The following is a 26,279-nucleotide window of genomic DNA, read 5'->3' as shown; positions in this document are numbered from 1 at the left end:
CCACTTCTATTCAACATATTGGAAGTTCTAACCAGAGCAGTTAGGCAAGAAAAAGAAATAAAAGGAATCCAAATTGGAAAGGAAGAAGTAAAACTGTCCCTGTTTGTAGACGACATGATCGTGAGAAAACCCTAAAAATGCCACAAAAAACTGTTAGAACTAATAAATGAATTTGGCAGAGTAGCAGGAAATAAATTCCATTTATGGTAGTATCAAAAAGTGTTGGCGAGGATGTGGAGAAATTGGAACCCTTGTGCACTGTTGATGGGAATGCAAAACGGTACAGCCACTGTGGAAAACAGTGTGGTGGTTTCTCAAAAAATTAAAAATAATGATCTAGCTATTCCATTTCTGGGTATATACCCCAAAGAACTGAAAGCAGGGACCCAAACAGATATTTGTACACTCATGTGGGTAGAAGCATTATTCATAGTAGCTAAGATGTGGAAGCAAGCAAACTGTCCATTGATGGATGAACGGATAAGCAAACTGTGGTACATACATACAATAGAATGTTATTCAGCCTTAAACAGGAAGGAAATTCTGCAATATGCTATGACATGGAGGAAACTTGAAGGCATTACGCTAAGCGAAATAAACCAATCATAAAAAGACAAATAGTGTATGATTCCACTTACATGAAGTACTTAGACTAGTCAAAATCATAAAGACAAAGTTCAATGGAGGTCTTCAGGGGCTGAGGGGGAGGGGAAAATGGGGAGTTACTACTTGATGGGCATAGAGTTTCAGTTTACAAGATGAAAAGAGTTATGGGGATGGATGGTGGTGATGGCTGCACAACAATGTGAATGTATTTAATAACAGTGAACTGTACACTTAAAAATGGTTAAGATGTTAATCTTCTGTGTATTTTACCACAATAAAAATTTTTTTAAAAAGAATCAAAAGTGCAAAACAAAAGATTAATAGTTTGAACCTATCAAAATTTAAAATTATAGTGATAAAAAATCATTAATTTTAAAAGACAGGCAACAGTATGAGAGAAAATATTGCCCCCTAGAGAAACCGGAGGATTCTTTCCTGAAGAAGATTCTGAAGGATTCCAGAGAAAAGATACTGGCATTTCAAAGTCTTCTCCTAAGGAAAGGGCCAGTTTGTCACCCAATCACCCTAGAGCAGGATGCTCTTAAACTTAGCTGGGCAACAACTTCAGTTTAATGTTAAACTGGCACTTTGTCACTGATAAAAATTACAGATAATTTCATACACATTACAGTTGTCACAGTTATCTTGAAATAACGTTATCTTGAAATAGACTTACCTTATGAAATAAAGTTATCCTGAAATAAGACTGTTAGATCTTATTATTTAATGCCTTGACAAGTCCACAAATTATTATATCACAAATTTATTTAATATTTTTGTAACTGTATATTAATGTAATTGGTTTCCTTTGTTATCATGATATAATTTTGACTTAGTGCTATCTAAAACCAATTTTCTTTTCTTTCTTTCCTCTTCTTCTTTTTTTTTTGTGTGTTGAGGATGATTGGCCCTGAGCTAACATCTGTTGCCAGTCTTCCTCACCTGAGGAAGATTCGTGCTGAGCTAACACCTGTGCCAGTCTTCCTGTATTCTTTGTATGTGGGGGTACCACCACAGCATGGCTTGATGAGTGGTGTGTAGGTCTGCACCTGGGATCTGAACCCATGAACTCCAGGCCACCGAAGCAGAGTGCGTGAACTTAACCACTACGCCACTGGGCTGGCCCCCAAGAAAATCAGTTTTCTGAGGTGTCCATAGAAGCCTACCTTTCCACAAGCCCTGCCCACACAGAGCTGCCAGTTAGCTTCTCAGTGTCTCAATCTTTTTATCTTAATTTTCATTAAATTAATATATATTCATAACTTAAAAAGTAAGTGGAAGCACAGCAATAAAAGAAATATAGATAAACTGGACTTCATCATAATTAAAAGGTTTTGGACATCAAAAGATACTATCAGGAAAGTAAAAAGACAACCTACTGAATGAGAGAAAATATTTGCAAATCATATATCTGATAAGAGCCTATTATCCAGAATATATAAAGAACTCTTACAACTCAACAACAAAAAGATAACCCAATTAAAAAAAGGGCAAAGAAACTGAATAGATTTTTATTTACTTTTTTGAGGAAGATTAGCCCTGAGCTAACTACTGCCAGTCCTCCTCTTTTTTGCTGAGGAAGCCTGGCCCTGAGCTAACATCCATGCCCATCTTCCTCTACTTTGTATGTGGGATGCCTACCACAGCATGGCCAAGTGGTGCCATGTCTGCACCCGGGATCCAGACTGGCGAACCCTGGGCTGCTGAGAAGTGGAACGTGCGCACTTAACCGCTGTGCCACTGGGCCGGCCCCAGTATTTTTCAAAGAAGATATCCGAATTGCCAATAAGAACATGAAAAGATGCTCAACATCAGTCATTAGGGAAATCCAAATCAAAAGGACAATGTGATACCACTTCATACCTACTAGGATGGCCATAATTTTAAAGAAAGATGGAAAATGACAAGGGTTAGCCAGGATGTGGAGAAACTGAAACCCTCAGCACATGGCTGATGGGAATGTAAAATGGTGCAGCCACTGTGGAAAACAGTTTGGCAGTTCTTCAAAAAGCTAGACATAGATTACCATATGACCCAGCAATTCCACTCACAAAAGAACTGAAAACAGGGACTGTAACAGATACTTGTATGCCAGTGTTCATTGCAGAATCATTCACAGCAGCCGAAACGTGGAAATAACCCAAGTGTCCATCAACAGATGAACAAACAAAATGTGATACAATGGAAATATTATTCAGCCATAAAAACGAATGAAGTTCTAACAAAAATGTACAACTGAAATCTCACAAGGTTGTGATCTATCATAACATTAATAAAAAAAAACAAAAACGAATGAAGTTCTGATATATGCTACAACGGGGATGAACCTTGAAGACACGCCAAACACAAAAGGACAAACACACTAACATCCCACTCATGGGAAATATCTTAGAACAGGCAAATTCATAGAGACAGAAAGTAGATTAGAGGTTACCAGGGGTTGGTGGAGGGAGGAATAGGGAGTTACTGCTTAATGGGTACAGAATTTCTGTTTGGGGTGATGAAAAAGTTTCGGAAATAGACACTGGTGACATGCAACATTGTGAATATGAGTAAAGCCACTGAATTGTACACTTAAAAGTGGTTAAAATGTCAAATTTTTTGTTACACATATTTTTACCACAATAAAAAAATGAAAAAGTTAAACATAGAATTCCCATATGATCCAGCAATTCTACTCCTATGTCTATCTTAAAAGGCCTGAACACAGTATTATTCATAACAGCTTCTATTCTGCTATTAGAGTTTTTATCCTCATGCTTAAATAATTATTTCTTCATCTTTAATATTACCATATATTACTAACATACCAGTATATTACTACCACTTTTGCTATTTTTATTGTTTTATATAGTTACCTTTTGGAAACTCTAAAATTAAGTTTTATTTTAAATTAAATCCTAAAATTAAAAAACAAGTGGAACTAGGCTTACAACAAAAATAGTGATCGCCTGCTCTATTCCTTCCTACTCCTGAGTCAGTTCCTCACTTTTAAACATGAATAAACAGGGGCCGGCCCCGTGGCCGAGTGGTTAAGTCCTCACGCTCTGCTTTGGCGGTCCAGGGTTTCGCCAGTTTGGATCCTGGGTGCGGACATGGCACCACTCATCAGGCCACACTGAGGTGCGTCCCACATACCACAACTAGAAGGACCCGCAAGTAAAACTATACCACTATGTACTAGGGGGCTTTGGGGAGAAAAAGGAAAAATAAAATCTTAAAAAAAAAAGAACAATCAAAGATTACTGACATTCCAGAAGAGCCTCCAACCCAAAAGACAAACAGAAAAAGGAACCTAAAGGAAACAGACACAACATGAAAACCTAAATGCACATATGTTAAGGCTCAGAGAGGTAAGAGAAGACACTATATGCATAAAACAAGGACAAAAATATTTTGAAAAAGAAACAGAATAAGAAAGAGCTCCTATATGGTGGCCACAGTAAATATATGATGGACAGAGTTTGGAGATAAAGTCAAGAAGACCTCCCAATCTCAATAGATTTCTCCAACAAAAATATATAAATAGCCAATAAGCACATGCAAAGATGCTAGAACATTATTAGCCACCATGGAAATGCAAACCAAAACCAAAATGAGATTGGACAGCCACATGCAAAAGAACGAAATAGACTCTTATCTTACACTATACACAAAACTTAACTCAAAATGGATTAAAGACCTGAATGTAAGACCAGAAACCATAAAACTCCTAAAAGAAAACATAGGCAGTACGCTCTTTGACATCAGTTGTAGCAGTATCTTTTTGAATACCATGTCTCTCCAGGCAAGGGAAACAAAAGAAAAAATAAACAAATGGGACTACATCAAACTAAAAAGCTCTGCACAGCAAAGGAAACCATCAACAAAACAAAAAGACAGCCTAACAACTGGGATAAGATATTCGCAAATCACGTATCTGATAAGGGGTTAAAATTCAAAATACATGAAGACCGCATACATCTCAACAACAAAAAACAAACAATGTGGGCCAGCTCCGTGGCATAGTGGTTAAGTTTGGCATGCTGTGCTTCGACTGCCCGGGTTTGGTTCCTGGGTATGGACCTACACCACTGAGGGCGGCCATGCTGTGGGTGGCAGCGACCCACATACAAAATAGAGGAAGACTGGCACAGATGTTAGCTCAGGGCCAATCTTCTTCACCAAAAAGACCCCCCCAAAACAAAGACAACAAACAATCCAATAAAAAAATGGGCCAAGGATCCAAACAGATATTTTTCCAAAGAAGAGATACAGATGGCCAAGAAGCACAAGAAAAGATGTTCAACATCACTAATTATTAGGGAAATGCAAATCAAAACTACAATGAGGTATTACCTCATACCCGTCAGAATGGCTATAATTAAAAGGGCAAGAAATAACAAGTGTTGGAGAGCATTTGGAGAAAAGGGAACCCTTGTAACACTGCTGGTGGGAACACAAACTGGTGCAGGTGCTATGGAAAACAGTTTGGAGATTCCTCAAAACATTAAGAATAGAACTACCATATGATCCAGCTATTCCACTTCTGGGTATTTATCCAAAACCATGAGAAAACTAATTAGAAAAGATATTTGCACCCCTATGCTCACTGAAGTGTTATTCACAATAGCCAAGATGTGGAAAGAACCTAAGTGCCAATCAATGGATGAGTCGATAAAGAAGATGTGATAAGTATACACAATGGAATACTACTCAGCCATAAAAAAGAAGAAATCTTGCCGTTTGTGACAACATGGATGGACCCTGAGGGTATTATGCTAAGCGCAATAAGTCAGCCTGAGAAAGCCAAACACAATATGATTTCACTCATACGTGGAAGACAAAACAACAACAATAGAACACATAGACATAGAGACTGGATGGTTACCAGAGGGGAAGGGGGAGGGGGTAGGGCGGAAGGATTTAAAGGGCACATGTGTATTGTGACAGATGTTAATTAGTCTTTGGGTGGTGAACATGATGTAGTGTACACAGAAATTGAAATATAATGATGTATACCTGAAACTTATTTAATGTTACCTCCATAAAAAAATAAACTTAAAAAAAAGCCTCACAGTGAGATACTACTTCACACCCACTAGGATGGCTAAAATCAAAAACAGCAGTAATTACAAGTGTTGGTGAGGATGTGGAGAAATTAGAACCCTCATGTGCTACTGCTGGTGAGAAGGTTAAACGGTGCAGCCACTGTGGAAAACAGTTTGGCAGTTCCTCAAGAAGTTAAACATAGAGTTTACCATATGATCCAGCAATTCCACTCCTAGTACGTACCCAAAAGAAACGGACATACATCCACACAAAAACTTGTACACAAATGTTCACAACAGCATTATTTATACTAACCCAAAAGTGGAAACAACTCAAATGTCCATCAATAGATGAATGCATAAATACAATGTAGTATATTCATAAAGTGGAATATTATTCAGCAGTAAGGAGTGATGTACTGATACATGCTACAACACAGATGAACCTCGAAAACACTGTGCTAAGCAAAAGAAGGCAGTCACAAAAGACCACATACTGCATGATTCCATTTATGTAAATGATCAGAATAGGCAAATCCACAGAGAGAGAATTTGAAGTTGCTAAGAGCAAGGGGGGAGGAGGGACTGAGACGTGAATGCTTATAGTTGTGGGTTTCTTTCTGGAGTGATGAAAATGTTCTGAAATTAGATAGCAGTGATGGTTGCACAACACTGTGAGTGTACTAACTGCCACTGAATAGTACACTTTAAAAAGGTGAATTTTATGGAATGTGAATTATACCTCAATAAAGTTTTTATAGCTTTGGAAAAAAAGATAAGAAGAAGAAAGGCTTCCAGAAAGATAGACAACAAAAAGATGGATTTGAGAAAGAAAAGATCAGAGACTGAGGATCAATTCAGCAGGTCCAACATCTGAATGACAGAAATTTCAGAGAAAGAAAACAGAACAAATGAAAGTGAGGAAATTACTTTTTAAAATTAATGCAAGAATATTTTTCAGAAACAAAAGACCGAGTCTCCACTTAGAAATGGCCTTTTAACTGGTGGCACAATAAATGAACAAAGACCCATTCCACGGCACATCACTGAGACATTTCACAAGACAGGGAAAGCGAAGGTCCCAATAGCTTCCAGAGATAAAAAAGTACACAGCACTGAGAACTGGAATGGCATCGAGCTTTTCAGCGCAAGCAATGGAAGCTAAACACAATACAGTCTTTAAGATTCCAAGGGAAAATTATTTTCAACTTTATTTACTTTTATATTTACTTATATATAAACATATAACATATATTAACTATATATAAACATATACATTTATATATATATATATAATTTGTATTTATTATTTTCAGCTTTACACTCAGCCAAACTGTATGAGGTCTGAATAAAGATGTGCAAAGTTCCCAAAAATTTATCTCCAAATGGAGATGTGCTCCAGTAAAATGAGGGACTAAAACCAAGAAAGCAGAAGACCATGTGGTCCAAAAAGTAGGGTGCCCATCATGGGCAAGCGGCTGAGGGCAGTGAGGTGATGAAAAGGGACGTCTCCGGACAGCAGCTAGGCAGCAGGCCCAGAAAGCAGCCTGGTCAGATCAGGGCGGGGACAGGGAGCACCAGGAAAAACGTGGACCCAGGAGATGACCTGACATGTTTGCACATCTGGAAGATATTACTGATGAGGGCTGGGAGATCTGGTGGAGCACATGAAAAAATTACAAATAAGAGCTTAGAAAACAAAGTGTATTTAAAAAATGAGGCAACCATTCATTCTAGTAAAACAAAATGTATAAAAAAGAAAATGAAATCACAGCATGCTTTTAGACTCTGCAGTGAACAATATTTGCAGGCTCGTAGTAAACAGAAATACTGGTTGTCATTTAATACAAAACTGTGATGTAATATAGGGAGGGTGGGGCACAGGAGGTGGAGGGGACAGAGCTAAATACTCATCTAGTATGGCGGGAAATCAATCCATGATGATGATTAATTTTAGAGAGGAAATAAAAGGTAATCACATTTAAAAAAAGAAATAAGAAGGCAAATACCAGAACATACAGCTAACGAGAGCTGGCAGTGGAGAAGGCCAAGCTAGGGCAGTGGGCTGCATGGTTTCTGTTAGAAGTCTTTTAGTGTTCTGATCCTTGCCTCCATTCTCATTTTTTAAATACTATTATTGTAAAGAGTTATTAGGTATATACCTCACAACAGTTCTCTGCACACCACTGGGTGTGACATCGAAGCTGGGAACTGGCCTAAAGGACAGTAAAAACAGTAACTCCTAAGGGCTCTCTGAATCATCAAAGGGTGCTTTCCTCAGGCCCCACCCCATCAAGTGTCAGTGAGATGCTGGCTCCGTCCCTTCTGGATACGCTGGAGACCTTCCTTCCTGCATGTTCTGTGGAGGGGGAGCTAACTGGGGACTGGAGCTCTGACTGAACCAAGTCAGTGCAGGGTATGGCTCCTGGGGCCATGGCCTGGAGCTTCCCAGAGGCCTGCCTCCCAACCACCCCTCCCTTATCAACCACCTGTGAATCCAGGCTCCCTATATATTTCTAGCTCTTTCCTGAACTAATTTCTCGGGAGAATTTTTGGAAATAGGCATGGTATAGACAGAAACATAAGTGTAAAAGTAGATGACTTCTGTCTCACCCATTCATAGCTCCTCACCCCTTTGAAGGTCCACAGTTAGATCCCTGGTGCCTAGCACACAGTAGGTGCTCCATAAGGAGCTGAAGGCATAATTACGGTATCAACTTTCTCTGGGTCCTGCACTTCATTGGGCCCTTTACACACATTGCTACATTCAGTTCTCACAACATACTTATACAGTTAGAGGTAGGATCATCTTCCCATTGCAGATAAGGAAACTGAAGCTCAGGGTAACTTGACCAAGGCCACTTCACTAGGAAGGGAAGAGTTGAGTGGGATTCAGTCAGGTGTGGCTGACCCCACAGCCTGTACACCTAGCAGCTGTTGCCATAAATCCTTTCTGGGAAAAGGTTTGGTTAGGTAGATGGGTGGATGGAAGAAAGATTGAAAATAAGAAGTGAACTCACAACTGACCCAAGAAGAGAACCTAAGAGACCCTCCCCACTCGGAGGCTCCGAGACTACCTGGCTGGAAGCTGGAGAACTATGTACCCCTCTTCTCCCCTCACCCCAGGGGGCCATCCTTGCAGCACCCACCTTCTTCAGAGAGGTTGTTCTCTTTGGTCTCCTTGTCCATCTGGCAGCACCAGCCTTCCAGCCGCTCCGTTTCTGCCTGAAGTAGCTTCAAGAACCAGTAGCCATCTCGGCGGCAGGCCCCTGGCTGTGCTGGCTCTGCTGGGGAGCTGGAGGAGGTCTCGAGCCAGGGGTCAGGTGGGGGCAGCGAGGATGCCTCTAGGGCAGGGTCGCTGTTGTCTCCATAGGAGAGGTTGCGCTTGATCTGGGCAATCTTGGGGGCCTGCCGAGGGCCGGCATCAATGCTGATGGAGTTGGGGTGGGGGCTACAGTCTGGGAGGCTCCTCTCGGATGATTTGCAGCTCGAGTCATTGGCATCCTGGGTATCTGAGTCGGTGTCCCGTCTGGAGGACATGCTGTGAGAGGGGGCGCTGCTTCTGTGAGAGGGGCATGGAGTGGGGTGGGGACAAGAAGGGGTGAGAGTCACCAAGAGGGCCAGAGACCAGAGGCCACCCCGACCCGGACACACGGGAGACAGAGAAACGGATGCATCATCTGCTCACCATGCGCCTGAAGCGGGTCCCACAGCCCCAGTCTCATTCTCTGCTCAGCTCTTGCCCCACCCGGCCACGCCCACACGCACACACACACATGGACAAGGTCATAAGGTTGCCTGTTTACTGCAGTGGGGCCAGGAAGACCACCAACATCAGGGTGCCGGGCCATGTCTCAGCCCGGCCTCGGCCCGCCGCGGGCTGATTAATCTCACAGAGCAAGTGCTCATTTGCCCGCCCACCTGCCTGCCCAGCTTCCCATGCCTGGGTCACCACCCGCACCCAAACCCAGCTTGGTTATTAGAAATCCAGCAAGGAGAAGTGGGTTAGGGGGAGCAGGAGAAGGCGCAGGAGAGTGGAGAGCAGAGGGAGAGAGAGGAGAGGGGAGAAGCAGCCACCACCTCTGTGTGACTTACCGCCAGTCGTCCTCTACCTGAACCCCGATGGACTGGAATTTGGTAGCGGGACTGGGCTCCTCTTTTGGCACTGGCTGAATGCAGTCAACCTTATTGAAGGACAACGACAGCAACGGCACAGAGACAAAGACAAAAATAAAAAACAAACACCACACTTGCTGCTGAAATTCACATTAGTGGAACGACGCAAACGGACGTGTGGACAGACGAATACGAGGCATGCAGACACTGCACGTGGGCCCGAGGTCGGACCAGGTTAAGCCGGGCACTGCTCATTCGCGCGGAGGCGGACGGGAGGTGGGATGGGGTGGAGATGACTGGCTTTCCCTACTCTGAGGAGGGTGCCATCACATCGATCGCTTTGGGTCCGTTGTCCTCCGAGAGGTGGGAACCGTTCCTTCTAGTCCTCTCCTTTACACGCATCAGAGAGAAGAAAAAAAAAGGACGACGAAAGAGAAAGAAAACACACACACACACACAAGGCCATAGCCGTTATCTGGTGTAGTTGAAGCTGGGGGCTGTCTTGAGGCTCAGATCATTCCCCCAACCCTGCAGCTGAAGGGTAGGCTGGAGGCGCCTGTACTGGGGCAAACCTTGGACCGCAGTTCTGGATTTGAAAACTGCCATCAAGGCAATAGCCAGTGAAGTCCCTGAACACTATGGGATGCCATCCCTGGGCCTTGATCACACTTGGCTGAGGTTACCTTCAGCACTGGGGTAGTAGTAGGAAGGACCAGGACAGGGTCAAATGCAAAGCTAGCACACTTTCTCTTCACTCCTGTTAACTGGAAAGAAATATGGCAACAATGATGCCCTGGGCCTCCCTTTCTCTTCTGGGATAAAGGTGTGTGCCATGGAGCAGCCAAGCCAGCCCTTCCATCATCACTCATAAATGAGGAAGAACCCACACCTGACCTAGGGCTTGAAGCACCAAGGGCTGGGATGAGGGCTGTCAAGGTATCCTTGGAAATTGGGGATTCTCCAGTCTCTTGGCTTTATGGAAGCAGCAGGGGCCATGGAGGCTTTCTGGGGCAGAGGGCTAAGCACCAGGCTCCTCCTTGCCATGGGCATGCAGCCGCATTTCTCCTTCAGCAAGAACCAGCTCAGAGAATGCAGCAGCATCAGATCTCAAGGAGCTGCGATGAGGGTACAGAATTGGGGTGGGGGTGAATCTGGGGAAGAAGCCCAGAACAGGCCCCAGAGCTAGAGTTCTTATCCTCCTGGGAACTTTTGTGTGAAAGGAATCAAGGTTGAGCCTAACTCTCTCTCAGGCCTTCTGGAAAGACAGGAGCATCTGGTTTGGCCAAGGAGGGGGTACTGCTGCCTAAACAAAGACCCTGGGTGGTCAAGACCAAGAGTCAGAGACTAGGCTACTTTCCTTGTTCCTAAGAATCCTTCCTGGAGTGGCTGTACCAGGCAGGGGCTGGATCCCTTATGAAGGAGCCTAGAAAACAGACAAGAGAGTCTCCTGGCCAACTCTCTTATCTGTGGGGACATTGACCCTAGAGCTGCCTCTCGGATGGAAAGAACTTCAGGCAAGTGCAAGAAATTGGTCACTGAGCCTTCTCTGGTCCATTCAGTCCCCCTCTGTGTCTTGTGTTCCTTCTGCATTCCACTGCTTTGTCACCCACTTGGCCATGTCCAGTTGCTCAGGGGTGGCTGGGGAAATGGAGATTCCTTCCAACTCCAAGCCCTAATGACCTCTTTGACTGCCCCCCTGGGTTTGGTAGGGCTCTGGCTCCCCCAAGCTCCCGGCCCACTGTAGCTGCCCTCCCTCCCTGCCCTGAGTGTGTTCTACTTTAGTCTGGAGGTCCAGCCAGGGCACGGAGAGTCCTCTCACTCTGGATTTAGAGCAACTCTTGAAAACTGCAAGGCAGGATCCAAGTTTCCTCAGCTCAGCTAACAGAAGACAGATTTCTGATGTCAGGTGCATGCAGGGGTGCAATGAAGCAGTGGAGGGGAAGCTAGCACACCCTGCCCTGCTGTGTGCCATGGCCATGGGTGCACAGTGAGTCTGGCTTCCAGGAGGGTCTGGTGGCTTTGGCCACTTGGTCCTGGGGAACTACCTGCCTGGATCCTTTCCCATAGAGGGAGGCATCAGGACCAGTATCACATTTCTCAATTTGACATGGGCCTGGCGCCTCAAGCCACCTACCTGTCCCCAAGGCCCGAGAGGGCTCTCGGCAAAGTTCCCCTCGAGCAACACCCATGGCTCAAGGGCCCTGAGTCCTGAGCCCCTGGCCCATCAGCATCTACGCTCCATGCTGCTCCCGCTGCCAAGCTGCACCCGCGCTGACCTTGGATTAGAGAACTGTTAGGCCAGTCCCACCTCCCACATGTTGGCTGGCAGGTCAAAGGGTGGAATGGACAGACAGATGGTGGACAGGCAAACAGTGGACAGGAGATGGCTGGCTGAGTGTAACTACATTCACTGGGACAACCCATCTGAGGAGCAGGAACACGTGCCCATGGCTATAGACGTTGGAGCACATGTAGATGAACGCGAGGAAGGCGTGGCTGTGGGTGGAATTTGGTTTGGCCACTTGGGGCCAACCCCCCAAAATAGACAGACAAACCACCTTTGCCCAGGAGACCTAGTGGGCCTCCACCAGATGTAATTACACGCAGGCAGGTGCACGGAACGGGCCAAGGACAGAGTGTGAAAGGGGCCCCTACTTGTATTCCTATAGATGACAGTTTCCTTTTGGGGATGGCCTCAGGGTGGGATTCGTTGCTGGTCAGTGTCCCTTGTTCACTCTTCAGAGCTGCATGTTTTGGGGGTGGCTCGGGGGCCTCAGGGGCTGGGGTGATTCCTCCCCGTGTCACGCTGGGCGGTCGGGTACTGCTGTCCAGGCTGTCCGACGAGTTGCTAAGGCCTGACTGGCTTGTCACCTCGCTCTTGTGGTCTTGGCTGTCCAGGTAGGTGTCCTGGGCAGACTCGGTACTGCTCTGGACTGTGACTGAGATGAACGGCTTTGACGTGGTGCGTGGTGGGACCGGTGGCGGGGTCTTCTTATACGCCACTAGGCATGATGAACCTGCAGATGGGTGAGAGGAGGGTAGGGGAAAAGATGAGTCCCCAACCCTACTGAGCCCTTTTCAAGTCTCAGGCCCTCCCTGACCTGGTCCTAGCTCTGGCCTCAGCCATTCCCTCAATGAGGATTTCCGGAGCAGGAGAATGGAGGTCAGACACAGCAATGACCAAAACAGACACAGGCCCTGCCCACCCTCATGCTAGGCCAAAGCCAAGTCTAGTGGGGGATGCCAACATTGACCAAAGACATCCTCCACCTCACAGTCACACACAAAGGTATTATCCAGCTGGAGCATGGGCTAGACGGTGAGGTTCATGTTACAGGCTGTGACAGAACCTTAACTGTGCCAAGGGAGGCAGTGACAGCAGAGTGGAAGTCAAACAGCTAAGGAGTGGCTAACCTTGCTTTCCTTAAGCTCATTGAGAGACCTACTGCTCCCCCTGGTCTTTCCCTTCTACTCTAATCTTCCCTATACCCCTGTTCCCTCTGCTTGGATGCCCCCTCCTTGTCTGGTCAAAGACCAACACATCCTTCAGGGCCCAGCTAACCCTTCCCCTATCTTGCCATTCCCACCTCACCTCCCTGTTACATGAAAACCCCATATACTAGTCTGCCTCCCCCAAGACTCCATCATGCCTGGTCTGACTCCCTGTTCTCCATGGAGACTCAGGGAACCAGGACCTGCCATGCGTGGGACCTGGGGTCATCTGTGAATCCCATTCCCAACCTGGCCTGGGGCTGGCCCACAGCAGGCGCACAGAACACCAAAGGCCCACAGATGGCTTCTCAAATGCTGAACTTTTTGTTTGAAACAGAAGATGCTTTCAAACAGCAGTAGCTACTTGCTGTCTGTTTGACAACAAGGGACTGGGTCAGATTCAAGGGCCTTTCTCAGCATCTTAACTCCAAATGCCCTTTCTCCAGTGCCCTTTCTGGGCCTGGGCTGGGAGCAGGAGCCAAACAAGCGACTTTAAGCCCTTCCTTCAAAGGGCTACCAACCATGGTGATGGTGATGGCCCAATGGAAACCCACAAAAGGAGGCCTAGTGCCACCGGGGCTGTGGGCAAGGCACAGCAGAATCCACTCAGCTGCCACTATGAGATATCACTACACGAACCTATCAGAATGGCTAAAAAAACTGGTGACAACACCAAATGCTGGCAAGAATGTGGCGAAACTGAATCACTCATACACTGCTGGTGGGAATGTAAAATGATACAACCGCACTGGAAAACAGTTTGGTAGTTTCTTTTAAAACTAAACATGCTATTACCATATAACCTAGCAATTGCACTCTTGGGGCATTTATCCCTTGGAATGTTGACACGTTCACAAAAAACTCATACTGAATGCTCATGGCAGCTTTATTTGTAATAGCCAAAAGGTGGAAACAACCTAGATATCCTTCAGTGGGTGAACGATTAAACTGTGGTACATCCAGACTGTGGAATATTACTCAGCAGTAACAAGAAATGAACTATTGATCTAAACAACCTGGATGAATCTCAAGCAAATTAAGCCAAGTGAAAAAAAGCCCATCCCCCCAAATTACATACTGTATGATTCTATTTATAAACCGTTCTTTAAATGACACAATTATAAAGATGGAGAACAGATTAGTGGTTGCTGAGGGAGACTAAGACTAAGGGGGAGGTTGGGATGGTTGTGGCTGTGGTTATAAAAGAGCAACAAGAAGGATCCTCATGTGTGCTGGCTGATGGAACAGTTCTGCATCTTGACGGTGGTGGTGGATACATGAACCTACACGTGCGATGAAACTGCACGGGACTTGCACACAAGTGAGTACATGTGGAAATGGTGAAATCTGAATTAGATTGGTGGGTTATATCTATGTCGATATTTTAGTTATGATATACTACTACAGTTTTGCAAGATTTACCATGGAGGGAAACTGGGCAAAGGGTATATAGGATCCCTCTGTATTATTTCTTACAACTGCTTATAAATTACAATGACCTAAAAATGAAAAATTCAATTTAAAAAGCCCACCCAGGGGCCGGCCCGGTGGTGTACCGGTTAAGTTCACATGCTCCACTTCGGCAGCCCAGGGTTTGCCAATTCGGATCCTGGGCGCAGACCTAGCACCGCTTATGAAGCCATGCTGAGGCAGGTGTCCCACACATAAAATAGATGAAGATGAGCACGGATGTTAGCTCAGGGCCGATCTTCCTCACAAAAAAAGAGGACAATTGGCAGCAGATGTTAGCTCAGGGCCAACCTTCCTCAAAAAAAAAAAAAAGCCCATCCATCTGTCCATTCAATCTAATAGACATCTATTAAGCCAGGCCCTGAACTGGATTCCAGGAAAGTTAGGAACCCTCGTCAGCAGAGAAACAACTGTGAAATGAATACTGCAACAGTAACAGATACCACAGGGAAACAGGCTAGAAGCTGGGAGCTGTGTTCTGTGTGTGACCTTTTAGTGTAGAGGTGACAGAGTGCTCTTGGAGCTCAGAGCTAGGAGCACTCAATTTCTACTCTGTTTGAAAATTTCCAGTCCTGCTCAGGCCTTGAGAAAAATTCAGGGATCCCCTTAGACAGACACACTCGCAATCTCTGACTCCTCAATCTGAGAAGGGCAGTGCCTGGGCAGAGGGAGAATGAAGGCAGCCGGGCAGGCAGGAGACAGGGCTTTCGTCTACAGGAAAATGACCCTCCAATGCACTGCCCTGTGGGAGGAGGGACAGGCCTGCTCAGGGAAGATGAGCTCCTGTATTCAGCTGGCCATAAGGCATAGGCTGACAGCCAAAAGCTGGGTCATTTACTGAGCTATCCTCAGCAGCTTTGTGGCTTTGTAATTTAAACCTCAAAGTCACTCTGTGAGGTGGGGATATGATTATGCCCACCTCACAGATGGGGCACATGAGGCTCAGCAAGGTGAGATACCCAGACTGCCAACAGTATGTGGCAACCACATCTGTTCAACAGTACAGCCCACCTCACTCTGCTCCCCAGGCCTTGGGCCCCTTCCTGCTGGGCTGGGGTTGCAAGGGTCTGGGGCCTTCGCTGACCACTGTGCACCCCTGCCCCCAGCATCTTGCTGGACCCTGGAGCTAGGCCGTAGGGGCACACCCAAGCCAAGATCGGACTGCTGGAGAAGGAGTGAAAGGCCTAAGCTAAAGGCAGAGGCCTGGCTTCCAGGTCCTAGCAATGCCTCATGCAAGTCCCTGCCCCGACTCTAGACTTTCCACTACCCTCATCTGATTGGAGGGTAGTTTCTAACTGGGTAACAGCACACCATATTCACACAGCCCTTGACAAACAAAGCATTCTACCATTCGTTCTCTCATTCAAGGGTAGATGTGGAACCTCCCATCACAGTGACTGAAGGAAAGATCCCTGTTCTGAATCCCTTCTCTCCACTGCCTGAAATTCTACCATTTGAGAGCCATTCCTTTGCTGGTAATGATCCAGAAGCCACAGGGCAGCATGGCACGAGGCAAGCCCAGCTCTGCTGTAGATCGTTGTGTTGCCACAGGGAGTGATCTCATAGGCTACATCACAGAGGTTAAGGTTCAGACAAGCCCAGGGAATGGCTCCTGTTGGTCTCTGATACAGAGGGAACCAGGCCTAGAGGAGAGTGAGCCAAAATTTTACCACTCCTCAAACAGTGGTGGGGAGGCTGGGCTAGTTCTCTGACAAGCCCAGGGGCAGGTTCCCCCAAGAGCTTGACATTTAGAGCAGCCCATTGAAGCCAATGGCCACCCGTGCCCAGCAGAGACCAGACTCATTGGGGATTTCAGGAATTGATTTGTTTCGCCTAAATATCCCCAAGGAAGCAGGGCTTCAGTGGAGTTTCCTGCTCTAGATCAGAAGAGTGAAGTCCCAACCTGCTCAGAATGTTCCAGGAGGGAATATCCAAGGGGATAACAGTGAGTGTGAGGAGCTAGAACTGGGCTCTAAGCCTGGCTGAGGCTGTGACCCCTGTCAAGGTCCTTGTCCCCACCTGTGGGGCTGACACTGGCCTGGAGGAGTCAATGTGTGTAGAGATCTGCATGGAAGAGCACCCCCTCCCAGGAGACGATGGGGCTGCCCACAGCTAGGGGTCTGGACAGAGGACTGACCCTCCAGCCTCTCTCTCAGGGCCGTCTGGGCCAAGTCCTGCTGAAGCACACTCAGAGGCCCTGAGCCCTGGCTGAGGCAGCCACTCATTAGAGGGAAACTGACTAGCGGGAGGCCGGACCAGATGGCCAGATGCGATAAGAGGAAAAGTGAACTTATCTTGGATTCTCTATGTCTCCCAGGGCACAGGTCACAGCCAGATGAGGGGTGTGACTAACAGAGAGGATTTCAGGGCCTCAGAGGCTCCCTGGGCGGCAGGTATCCCTCAGCTCTGAGGACTGTCCCCCCCAGGGCAGGGTAGTGGGACCCGACTGCACAGGACAGCTCTTGTTTCACATGTGTGAAATGCCAGGAAATACAGGCCAACACCTCCTCCTACCCCTTCCAACATCACACTCTGGCCACTCTGTGTTCCTCACATCCATCACACTGCTTCCCACCTCAGGGCCTTTACACGTGCCATTCCTTCTGCCTGGAAAGCTTCTTTCAGCTCCTCAGGCTTCAAATGTCACTTCATCAGAAAGGCCTCCCCTGACTGGCCTCCACTCACATATCACCCAGGATCTCCATGAGAGCACCTATCACATTTGTCATCAGCTTGTTGAGAGATTTACTTGTTGATGGTTATAGGCCTGGGGCCACGGGGGAACTCTGTCTGTCTTGGCACAGCAGGTCATATCCCAAGCCCAGGCTAATACCTCAAGAATAGAAAGCTCTCTATAAATATTTGTTGAATGAGAAAATGAACCTCATCATTGCTCCAAAAACCCCAGTTGCCAAAAATCAAGATTATTTAGCTATAGCAAAGGCTCCCAATACTTCAGTGTCCAAGGTTCTAGTCCCTTCCTGAATTTGGAGCCCTTTCTGCTTGGTACCCCTCCACACATCTCTGCAGCTTCATCTCCTGCCCTCCCACCCCCTCAGCATGCCCATTCCAGCTCCGGAGAACCCAATACACCCTTTCCCAAACAGTCCATGCACTTCATGTACCCAGGCCTTTGCAAGCACTTGTTTCTGCCAGAATCCCTTCTCGTGTCCTCTGTGCTTCTCGTCCTCCTGCCAGTCCCTCCATCCCTAGCTCTTTCTGGGCCAGGCAGGTCTGCCTCCTGTGCCTTCCTCTGTGGATTAGCTGGAGCACTCGGAGTTGTGACCATGCACCCAACTGAGAGTGTGTCCCATGTATGTCGGTACCCAGTGGTCAGCCCAGAGGGTGCACAACCATCATTTGCTGATTAAACTTTAGAGGGAGGCAAGTGCCCCAGAGACCCAAGATGTTGGACTTGCTCAGTCCTGCATCCTCCAGAATGTGACTGCGGCCCTCCCTGCCTTGGGGAGACGTTCTGTGTGCCACAGTTTACACAACATGGCATGTGCATTCAACTCTTTGTCCATTCACTCTGGAAAACTTTCAGATTTGCCCGGGAAGCTTGGGGGTGAGCATCCTTCCGGTGTGACCATCTCCTCCAGCTGGTCCTTGTGTATATTTTCAAATATCCTGAGTGAAGCATCCACTGAGCCACAGCAGCATGTGCACATTGAACCACTGCCCCCAGGGGCTGCATGCTTCCCTACCCCCGTCTTGGTTATGCTGGTCCCTCATGCCAAGGTTCAGATAGCAGCCAGTTGTGCGATGCAATGCCTCCTCCGTGCAGCCTGCCCCCAGCCCCAGACATCCAGCCCAGCCTCCCTACCCCACTGGACACAAGTCCTTGCTTCTTCTAAGTAGAAGCTCCCTTTGTCTCATTTATGCCTTCTACTCCAAGATTTTATGCAGCAAACTTTATCAGGTCAGAATGAATTTGTTTCCGTATTTTGTTTTTTATGTCATGGTGTATAAGATGGTCAAACAGAGCTTCAGATGCTCAGAGGAGTGCCTGGGAGTCTATCTCTGAAGAGATACGGAGGACACAGCAACTCCAGCAAGCCAGCCCCCTGCAAGCGCCTTGGAGGCCAATAAGGACTTGGTCCTAAGGACCAGTGAGGCCCTCATGCCTGCTAGCTACCAGGGGCCCAAGCTTGGCAGGGGGCTGAAGAAGAGGCCTAGACTCCTGAAGAGGATGGATGCAGGGGGCCACAGACAGTGTGGGAGCCATGGCAGCAGGCTTTACAGAAGAGGCAGTGGGGCCCACTCAAGGCCCCACATGAAGAAACAGAGCCGGCCTCAGAGCCAGAAACCCCTAAATTCCCTTCGCTGACTCTGCCAGGCTTAGGAAAGGGCTTGTCAGAGGAAGGGCTGAGGGCCTGTAAGATCCCATTCCTTCTCTCACTGAGTGACCTATCAAACCATGCAGCTAAATCGGGCAACTCATTTGTGTGCGATGGTAAAAACAGAACTCAAGGCTCCCACCCACCCAGCCTCAAATTCCTCCCTCCTTCCCTATTTCTCCCTCGGAAGCTAGGAGAGAATTCCAAGCAGCTAGGTAAGGATCAGGGGCAGACTGTCCTCTCAGAGCCACTTCCCTGTTGGCAGCCATGTGATCCCCACTCTCCCACTGTGTCAGTGTGGAAGCCACCTCCCTTGCCATGCCTTAAGAGTCAGCTTAAAGTTATCAAACTTTAATCTCAAACTCCATCAAGAGGGACTGGCAGCACCTCTTGCCCCAACATCCTCCTGGGGTTCCTCCACTGCTCCCCTCAATTCAGCGCTTCCTAACTGCGTCTCGCATCCTTCCTCTTCTCCCCTGACCCAGAGCCAGCCTCCCCTAGATCACCCATACCGCTGCTCCCTCGCCCCCCAACCTCCTGTCCTGCCCTTCCTGTCCCTCCTCCACTCCTGCTGGCTGTTCAAGGAATCCAACCATGTCGCTGCTTTGTTTGAAACCCTTCAATGATGCCACAACCCACCCAGTGCACCTGAAACAAACCCTTCAGTGGGGCATTATGGCCCTCTAGAATCTGTACCTGCCTCGGACCACAAAGTCCATGAAAGCCAAGAGGTCACAAAGGCAGCATGCTGGGGAAGACAAAGCTGCAAAGCTCAGGGAGCCCTGGCCTGTCCTCAGAGCCTTATCCGGAAGCCAGGATGCACCCCTGCTGGTAATGGTTCCAACGCTAACCGACCTGACTGAGCGCTGACTGGGCCAGGCCTGAACAAGCACTTCATATACACTTGATCCTCATTATTCACGATTGTGATCTGTGAATTTGCCTACTCATTGAAATTTATTAGTAATCCCCAAATCAATCCTCATGGGGCTTTCATGGTCACTCACAGACATGTGCAGAGCCTGAAAATTTGAGTCACCGACACACAGGTTCCCAGCTGAGGCTGAACAAGGTGGCACTCTGCCTTCTTGTTTCGGCTCTCACACTGTGCACAAGTGTCCTTTTCTGGGTCTATTTAGTGCTATGCTTTTCAGTTTTGTGCTTTTTCTTGGTGATTTGTCTGTTTAAAATGGCCTCCAAGCACAGTGCTGAAGTGCTGCCTAGTGTCCCCAAGTGCAAGAAGGCCGTGATGTGCCTTACAGAGAAAATACATGTATTAGAAAAGCTTTGTTCAGGCACAAGTTACAGTGTGGTTGGTTGAGTTCAGTGTTAATAAATCAACAACATATTAAATAAGGCGCCTTTAAACAGAAACACACATAAAACAAGTTAGTTAGTGGAATGCTGTGGCCCGAGGCCTGCAGGGACCCTGCATTTCCCATAGGGGCAATGGTTCCGTATTTGCTAATTCAGCATTTGTGAGACTTTACGAACATGACTACTGCAAGTAATGAGCATGCACTGTACTTTTGCCAACTGAATCCTCAAAATGGGTACATGTGAGGTAGGTCTGTCATTGTCCCCTTTTACAGACGAGGCTCAGAGAGGTGAAGCGACTCACCCTAGCTCACCCTCCCAGGTAGGCAGAGTCGGGGCCAGGGCTTGAACCAGGCTGTCCGAAGGCAGACCCCCAGCCTATGCCCCATCCACTGCACTAACTCCCTGAGGGTCATGTGGAAGCAGCAGCCCTGGGCACGTCAATCGTGTCACCCAGAAAATGGGGTATGATACCCAATGTGCTCTGAGTAAGAGCCACGGAGACGACAGACATGAAGATGCTTTGTAATTGTGGGGTGGCCCCCTGCAATTCCTGTTACCCTGGTTTCTGGATGGAGAGAATGACCCCTCCTGGGGGACAGTCTGGGGGTCTTTCTGGCAGACACTAAGGTTGACTGGATCCGGAAGGGTAAACCAGAGTCACTGAGTGGCAAGGAAATGCAGGATCTTCTATCCCTTCAAGTTTTAAGCGAAGGGATCCTCTATGAGCAAAGAAACAGGGCAGGACAGCCCAAGGCATGGAAAGACAGATGCGAGCAGGGCACAGCTCGGCAGAGTGGAGTTTAGGTAACTTAGCTGGTGAAGGGAAGACAGGGATCAAGGCAAGGAGGGCTGAGTAGGGGCTGCTGCCTCCTTTCAGACAGGACTCTTGGCTTCCTGAGGCCACTTGGACAATGGGAACAGAGGCATTTTCTTCCTGCCCACAGCATCCCTCATAAAATCCTTGCAAACTGGCCTGCAGTCAGAGGATTTTACAGCATTCAGACCTGACAGTCGCTGGGAGGGTGTATCACCTCCTATCTCAACAGCCCAATGCACTAGGTAGCTCTGTATGAAGTGCCAAGGCCATCTTGAATTGAGCATGTCCAGAATGAGTCTGAGTCCTCTCCTCCCCCACTTCGGCCTTGATCTCCTAGAGAGAGGACCCTATGCACTCAGTTACACACTCCAGAAGCCTGGGAATTCCCACCCGCCTCTTCCCACCCCTCCCCTGTCTGCAAGGCCTTGCCTCTCCCCCATAAAAGCAAATGTTACAGAGACCAGCTTCCTTTTATCCCCACCAGCCTGGTTTAAGCTTCCACTTTCTACCCGCTGGCCTCCCTACTTTGTCAGTGGCCCAACTCACCCATAATCACTCTCCAAACAGCAGCCTGAGGAATTTTTTAAAAGTACAAATTGGATTATTTCCTCCTCTTTCTAAAGCTTTTCCAAGGCTCCCCCCTGCACTTCCATGAAGAATAAAATGCATATTGCTCACCTTGGCCTACAATAGGAACGGGCCCCTGCCCTCCTTCTCCAGCCTCAGTTCTTTCACTTTCCCATTGCTTATTCTATTCCAGCCACACCAGCCTGTTTGCTATTCCTCAAACATTCCAAGCATGTGCCCACCTCAGGGCCTTTGAACCCGCTGTTCCTTGTCTGAAATGATCCCCACTCCCACCTTTGCATGCCTACTTCTTCCCATCCTGATTTCGTCTTGGCTTCCCATTTGGGTCTCTGCTGGGGTGTCATGTGCTCAAGGAGGGCCTCCCTGACCACCATGTCTAAAGCTGTTATTCTTTCTTTGGGGACCTGTTTACTTCATTCAAGCATTAATCAACTTGTTGGTTCACTTGTCTTTTGTCTTTTTCACCTACCAGATAGGGACCCTGAGTATCTAAGATAAGTTCCTGAGGGTGGGGACCCTGAATATCTCATACAATACCAGGGCGAACACACGGCTGTGTTCCATAAATATTTGTTGAATGAATGAACAAATCCCTATTTGGCAGTTGGGTAAAGTAAGGCTCAGAGAAAGAGAATGATTTACTCCTGACTCAGAGCTGGAATCTAACGCCCAGTACTGTGGCTTTGAGCTCCCTTCAGGTCAGCCCCCAACACACACGCACACACACTCTCTATAGGAACACAATTTGGTGGGAGGTAAAGCCTTGAACAACTCTGCCTGAAGATGGGCAATGAGGCCATGGGAATGAGCCCAAGAAACCCTAAACACTGGATATCAGAAATTATTTGAAAAATAACCATTTCTGAAAGGTGGCAGAGGAAGAAAGTAAGCAGTGCTGGCCTGGGAGGAGAGACAATTATCACTGATGTTTTACAGATGAGAAAACAAGCTTTTACTTTCAAGAGAGGCAGCGTAGAAAAGCTCTGCTCTGTGAGGCCAGGAAGCCAGGTGCGAAACTCAACACTGGCCACGGTGGCCTGTATACCTTGCATGGGGCCTGATCCTTTCTGGGCCTTAGTTTCCCCAGATGTAAACTAAGCGAGTTGACCTTGAACGGGGGTCACAAATTCAAATGTTTACAGGAGACCAGGCATCTAACCCCTCTGTCCCACAGCTGCCATGTAGAGACCTGGGTGAGAGAAGCCAGAAGTCTGGACTTAAAAAAGTAAATAAATAAAACCTCTAAAATTTTAAATTCAGAGTTCTAAAAAAACACTGTGGAGGTACCTGCCTGCCAGCTAACAAGGCCTGTGGCACACTAGTTTGTGACTGCTGGAGCAGTTGCCCTCAGGCCTCCTTGCTCCTTCTGGAGCCCCATCCCCTCTCCTGCTGCACCACAGAAGCCTGTTTATAAGAGACTCCCCTCTGGAAAGGGAGGAGATCCTTGGGAACCTTGAAACTGAGGCAGCCAGGAGGCACTTCTGGTGGTGTCTCAGGTCCAGCTGAGCGAAAGCAGAGAAAGCCCCTTCTGGTTGGCAGGCCAGGTCTGGTTTCAGGCTCTCGGCACCAGGGCACAGGTGGCAGGAGAGCCTGATCTGGAGTACAGATCGCTACTCCCTTTCATGGGCCTGGGGCAGCTGCCGGAGAGGGACCTGCTCGGTTGCCAGAGCAACACCCTCTGCCTCCGCCAGAGACAGCTGCTCCTTGGAAGCACTGTTCACATCCCAGTTGGGGTCAAGGGTGTGAGGGGGTTCTGTCTTGACATGTTTGGCCAGAGGGGCTGGAGGATGGGGTTAAGCGATGCCTTCCAGATGGACCTACAGTTCAGGTCAGCTGGTTCTCAGAGAATGGGAAGCTGCTGGTCGGGAGACTTCACAAGCTCCATGGCATCTGCCCTGTCAGGACATAGACAAGCCCCTGTTCCTGGGGTCCTCATGCAGCATTTGACAATTTCCTTTCATTGGGTTAGATGGTGGCAGCCTTTGGCTCTGTTGGCCATGGGGGCAGAGGCCTAGCGCCCCCTGCACCAGAACCCCAGCATATGGAAGAAAAAGGTGCCCAGTCCTGCCTACGACCACTGCTGCCCACTGCCCTTCCTCAAGCCCTTCTCTTCCAGTGGTCTGGACACTCCAACCTCCTGACCAGAAACAGAAACACTAGAACTCCTGACATGGATTTCCCAGTCACCCAGGACTTCCCCAGCTTGACTAAGTCTCACTACAGCCTCAAAGTAAAGCTCAGAGAGGTGAGACCACTTGTCTGAGCTCACACAGCTAGTTGATGGGGCACTGGGGTTGGAATGAGGATGTGGAGCCTCCAAATTCCAGGGTCTTAGGAGATAGTAATTCCAGTGATTTTCAAACCAGGTTCTGAGGGGCCCCATGGGGGCCCTGGGGAAGGCTTATTGACTTCTACCCCACTCAAGGTCCCTCAGAGCAGCTCCATTTTCCTTTTTTTCCCCATATGGAATCCCCACATGGTATTTTGAGACCCACTAGACTTATTCAACCTCCTCATGGTAAAAACAGAGAAACTGAGGATCAGAATGGCAATGCACTCCCTGAGGAAGAGGTGGCAGAGCAGGGACCCTTGCCCAGGGCTCTGAAGGTGGGTGTGTTCCCTGTTCCCCCTAGACTAAGAAAGGCAGATGCCGTCAGGTTCCCCAGCTTGGAGACCACCAGCTCTGGGCATTCAGGGAGGCACCCACCTGTGGCTGAGCCCCACCTCCCCCAGCACCTGACCAGGGGACCCCAAACAGCATGCTGTTTCTCAAAAACCATTTCCACCATTACTGCAATGGTATCCAGGAAGCAACCTGTGAGACAACATTCACCCCTCACTCATTCTGTGCTGGAATCTGCCACAAATGTTGTCTTATTTATCCTTTGAGACCCGCCTGCAGAGTCAGCTCAGCCAGCACCTCTGCTCAGAGGCCGAGGCCCCTGCCCAGGACACCTTATTACCACCACCTCTGGGAGTCCAAGCTTTAAAGAGATGCCAGCTTCCAAGCTGCAGTTACGGAATCATGATTTTCTCATTCTACATTAAAGCTATAACCACTAGTAGGGAGTGCTGATGATGACCAGGGTTACAGGGCTGCTATGGCTCCAGCCCGATGCAAAACTTTGATGTGTACAGCCCTTCTCTGGCCTGGTGGGGGAGTGGGGGATGGAGAATCTAAGATTTGGCTTTTCAAGTGCTGGCTCTAGCATGTGGACCTCGTTGCTGCCTTCTGAAAGCCATAAGATCCCAGGAGCCCAGCCTGGAAAGCACTACTCAGAAAGCGCCTCAAAAAACTACCCTCACTTCTGGAGGGCTGACGTCAAACCCTGGTGATGGGTCACAAAAGCTTGGCTTTTTACAAGCTGTCATGGGCCCCTGCATCCACTGTGCAAAGCCAGACACTACCAGGCCCCACGCAGCTCGATTGCTGGCCTCTTTCATCATTCTGAATGACCAAGCGGATCCCAGAATAGAAAGGCGGTGTTAACAGGTTCATTCACTGTGCCTGGAGTGACAGGTGGTATATCAGGTGACAGAATCAGGAGCCAAGAACCCTGGGCAGCCAAGAGATGGGATGAAATGAACAGTGCAGAACTGAATGGGGAAAATGGTGAGTTCAGTTCAGGTCAGCAAGGCAATGCCGCCTGTTTCAGTGCCAGGCCTGGGGACAGAGACACAAGAAGGGAGAAGGCCCAGTCCTCAGAGCCTATATTAAGATCTCAAGTTTGGGATCACAAGTTAGACAATTACACGAGAGAGCAGCACATGTCGGAAAAGGCTCCAGCTGACCACAGACATGGTCTGAGGCTGCACTAACAGAGAAATGAAGGATCAGGGAGGGGGTCAGCCCCCCCCCGAACTCTGGATAATGTTGTGGGTACTGTTGCCAATTCTGGACAAGGGACATTGCCAAACTGGAATCTGATGAGAAGAGGGCAATTTGCAAGAGGAGAAGTCTCAAATCCATCCCATTACAACATGTGCTTATTTACAGAGGGGAAGCCATGCATTGGGCCCTGGGGGCACTAGGGACCCAGAATGAGTAGTCCTTGTCCTCAAGAAAGTCACAATAAAGTGATGAAGTGGCAATGAAATGCTCCCTCCACTGACTGAGCATAGCCACATGGAGTAGTGCATGAGAAAGCCTGGGACGGACTGAACAAGAGTGCTTTGACTAATCAGTGATGTCTGTCGCAGATTTGCCACAGACGGGGTGTGACACATGTACCCCATGAGCTGTGCCTGGTCTAACATGAGGGAGCGCTTGGAAAGACTGGAAAAGAGAGGCAACTCAAAAAGGCATGGCTGCTGTCCCCAAATACCTAGAAGATGGTCACATATACACATGGTTCAGGTCGTCACCCCACAATAAGAGGGGGGATGGGAAGGTGCGGGCTGTTAAGGGGAAACAGATTTTGCCTCATTATAAGGAAGTGGTTTCTCATGGGCGGAACTACCAAGAAGGTAGCCAGCAAGGCTAGACACAGGCACAATGGA

At 48.0% G+C, this 26,279-nt stretch overlaps 1 protein-coding gene across 1 annotated transcript in view; it reads right to left on the bottom strand.

Annotated features, from left to right (window-relative positions):
• Nucleotides 1–26,279, bottom strand: part of DLGAP4 (DLG associated protein 4) — a 141,322-nt gene that overhangs the window by 22,241 nt on the left and 92,802 nt on the right. Inside the window, exons 7-9 of the mRNA XM_046679211.1 lie at nucleotides 12,408–12,769; nucleotides 9,732–9,820; nucleotides 8,786–9,198 (exon numbers count right to left, since the gene is read on the bottom strand). Of these exons, the coding sequence (XP_046535167.1) occupies nucleotides 8,786–9,198; nucleotides 9,732–9,820; nucleotides 12,408–12,769 (864 nt within the window). The remainder of the gene's footprint in view (nucleotides 1–8,785; nucleotides 9,199–9,731; nucleotides 9,821–12,407; nucleotides 12,770–26,279) is intronic.

Source organism: Equus quagga, chromosome 12 (assembly GCF_021613505.1).
Source record: "Equus quagga isolate Etosha38 chromosome 12, UCLA_HA_Equagga_1.0, whole genome shotgun sequence".
NCBI lineage: Eukaryota > Metazoa > Chordata > Mammalia > Perissodactyla > Equidae > Equus > Equus quagga.
This window is presented reverse-complemented; position numbering and strand designations above follow the sequence as displayed.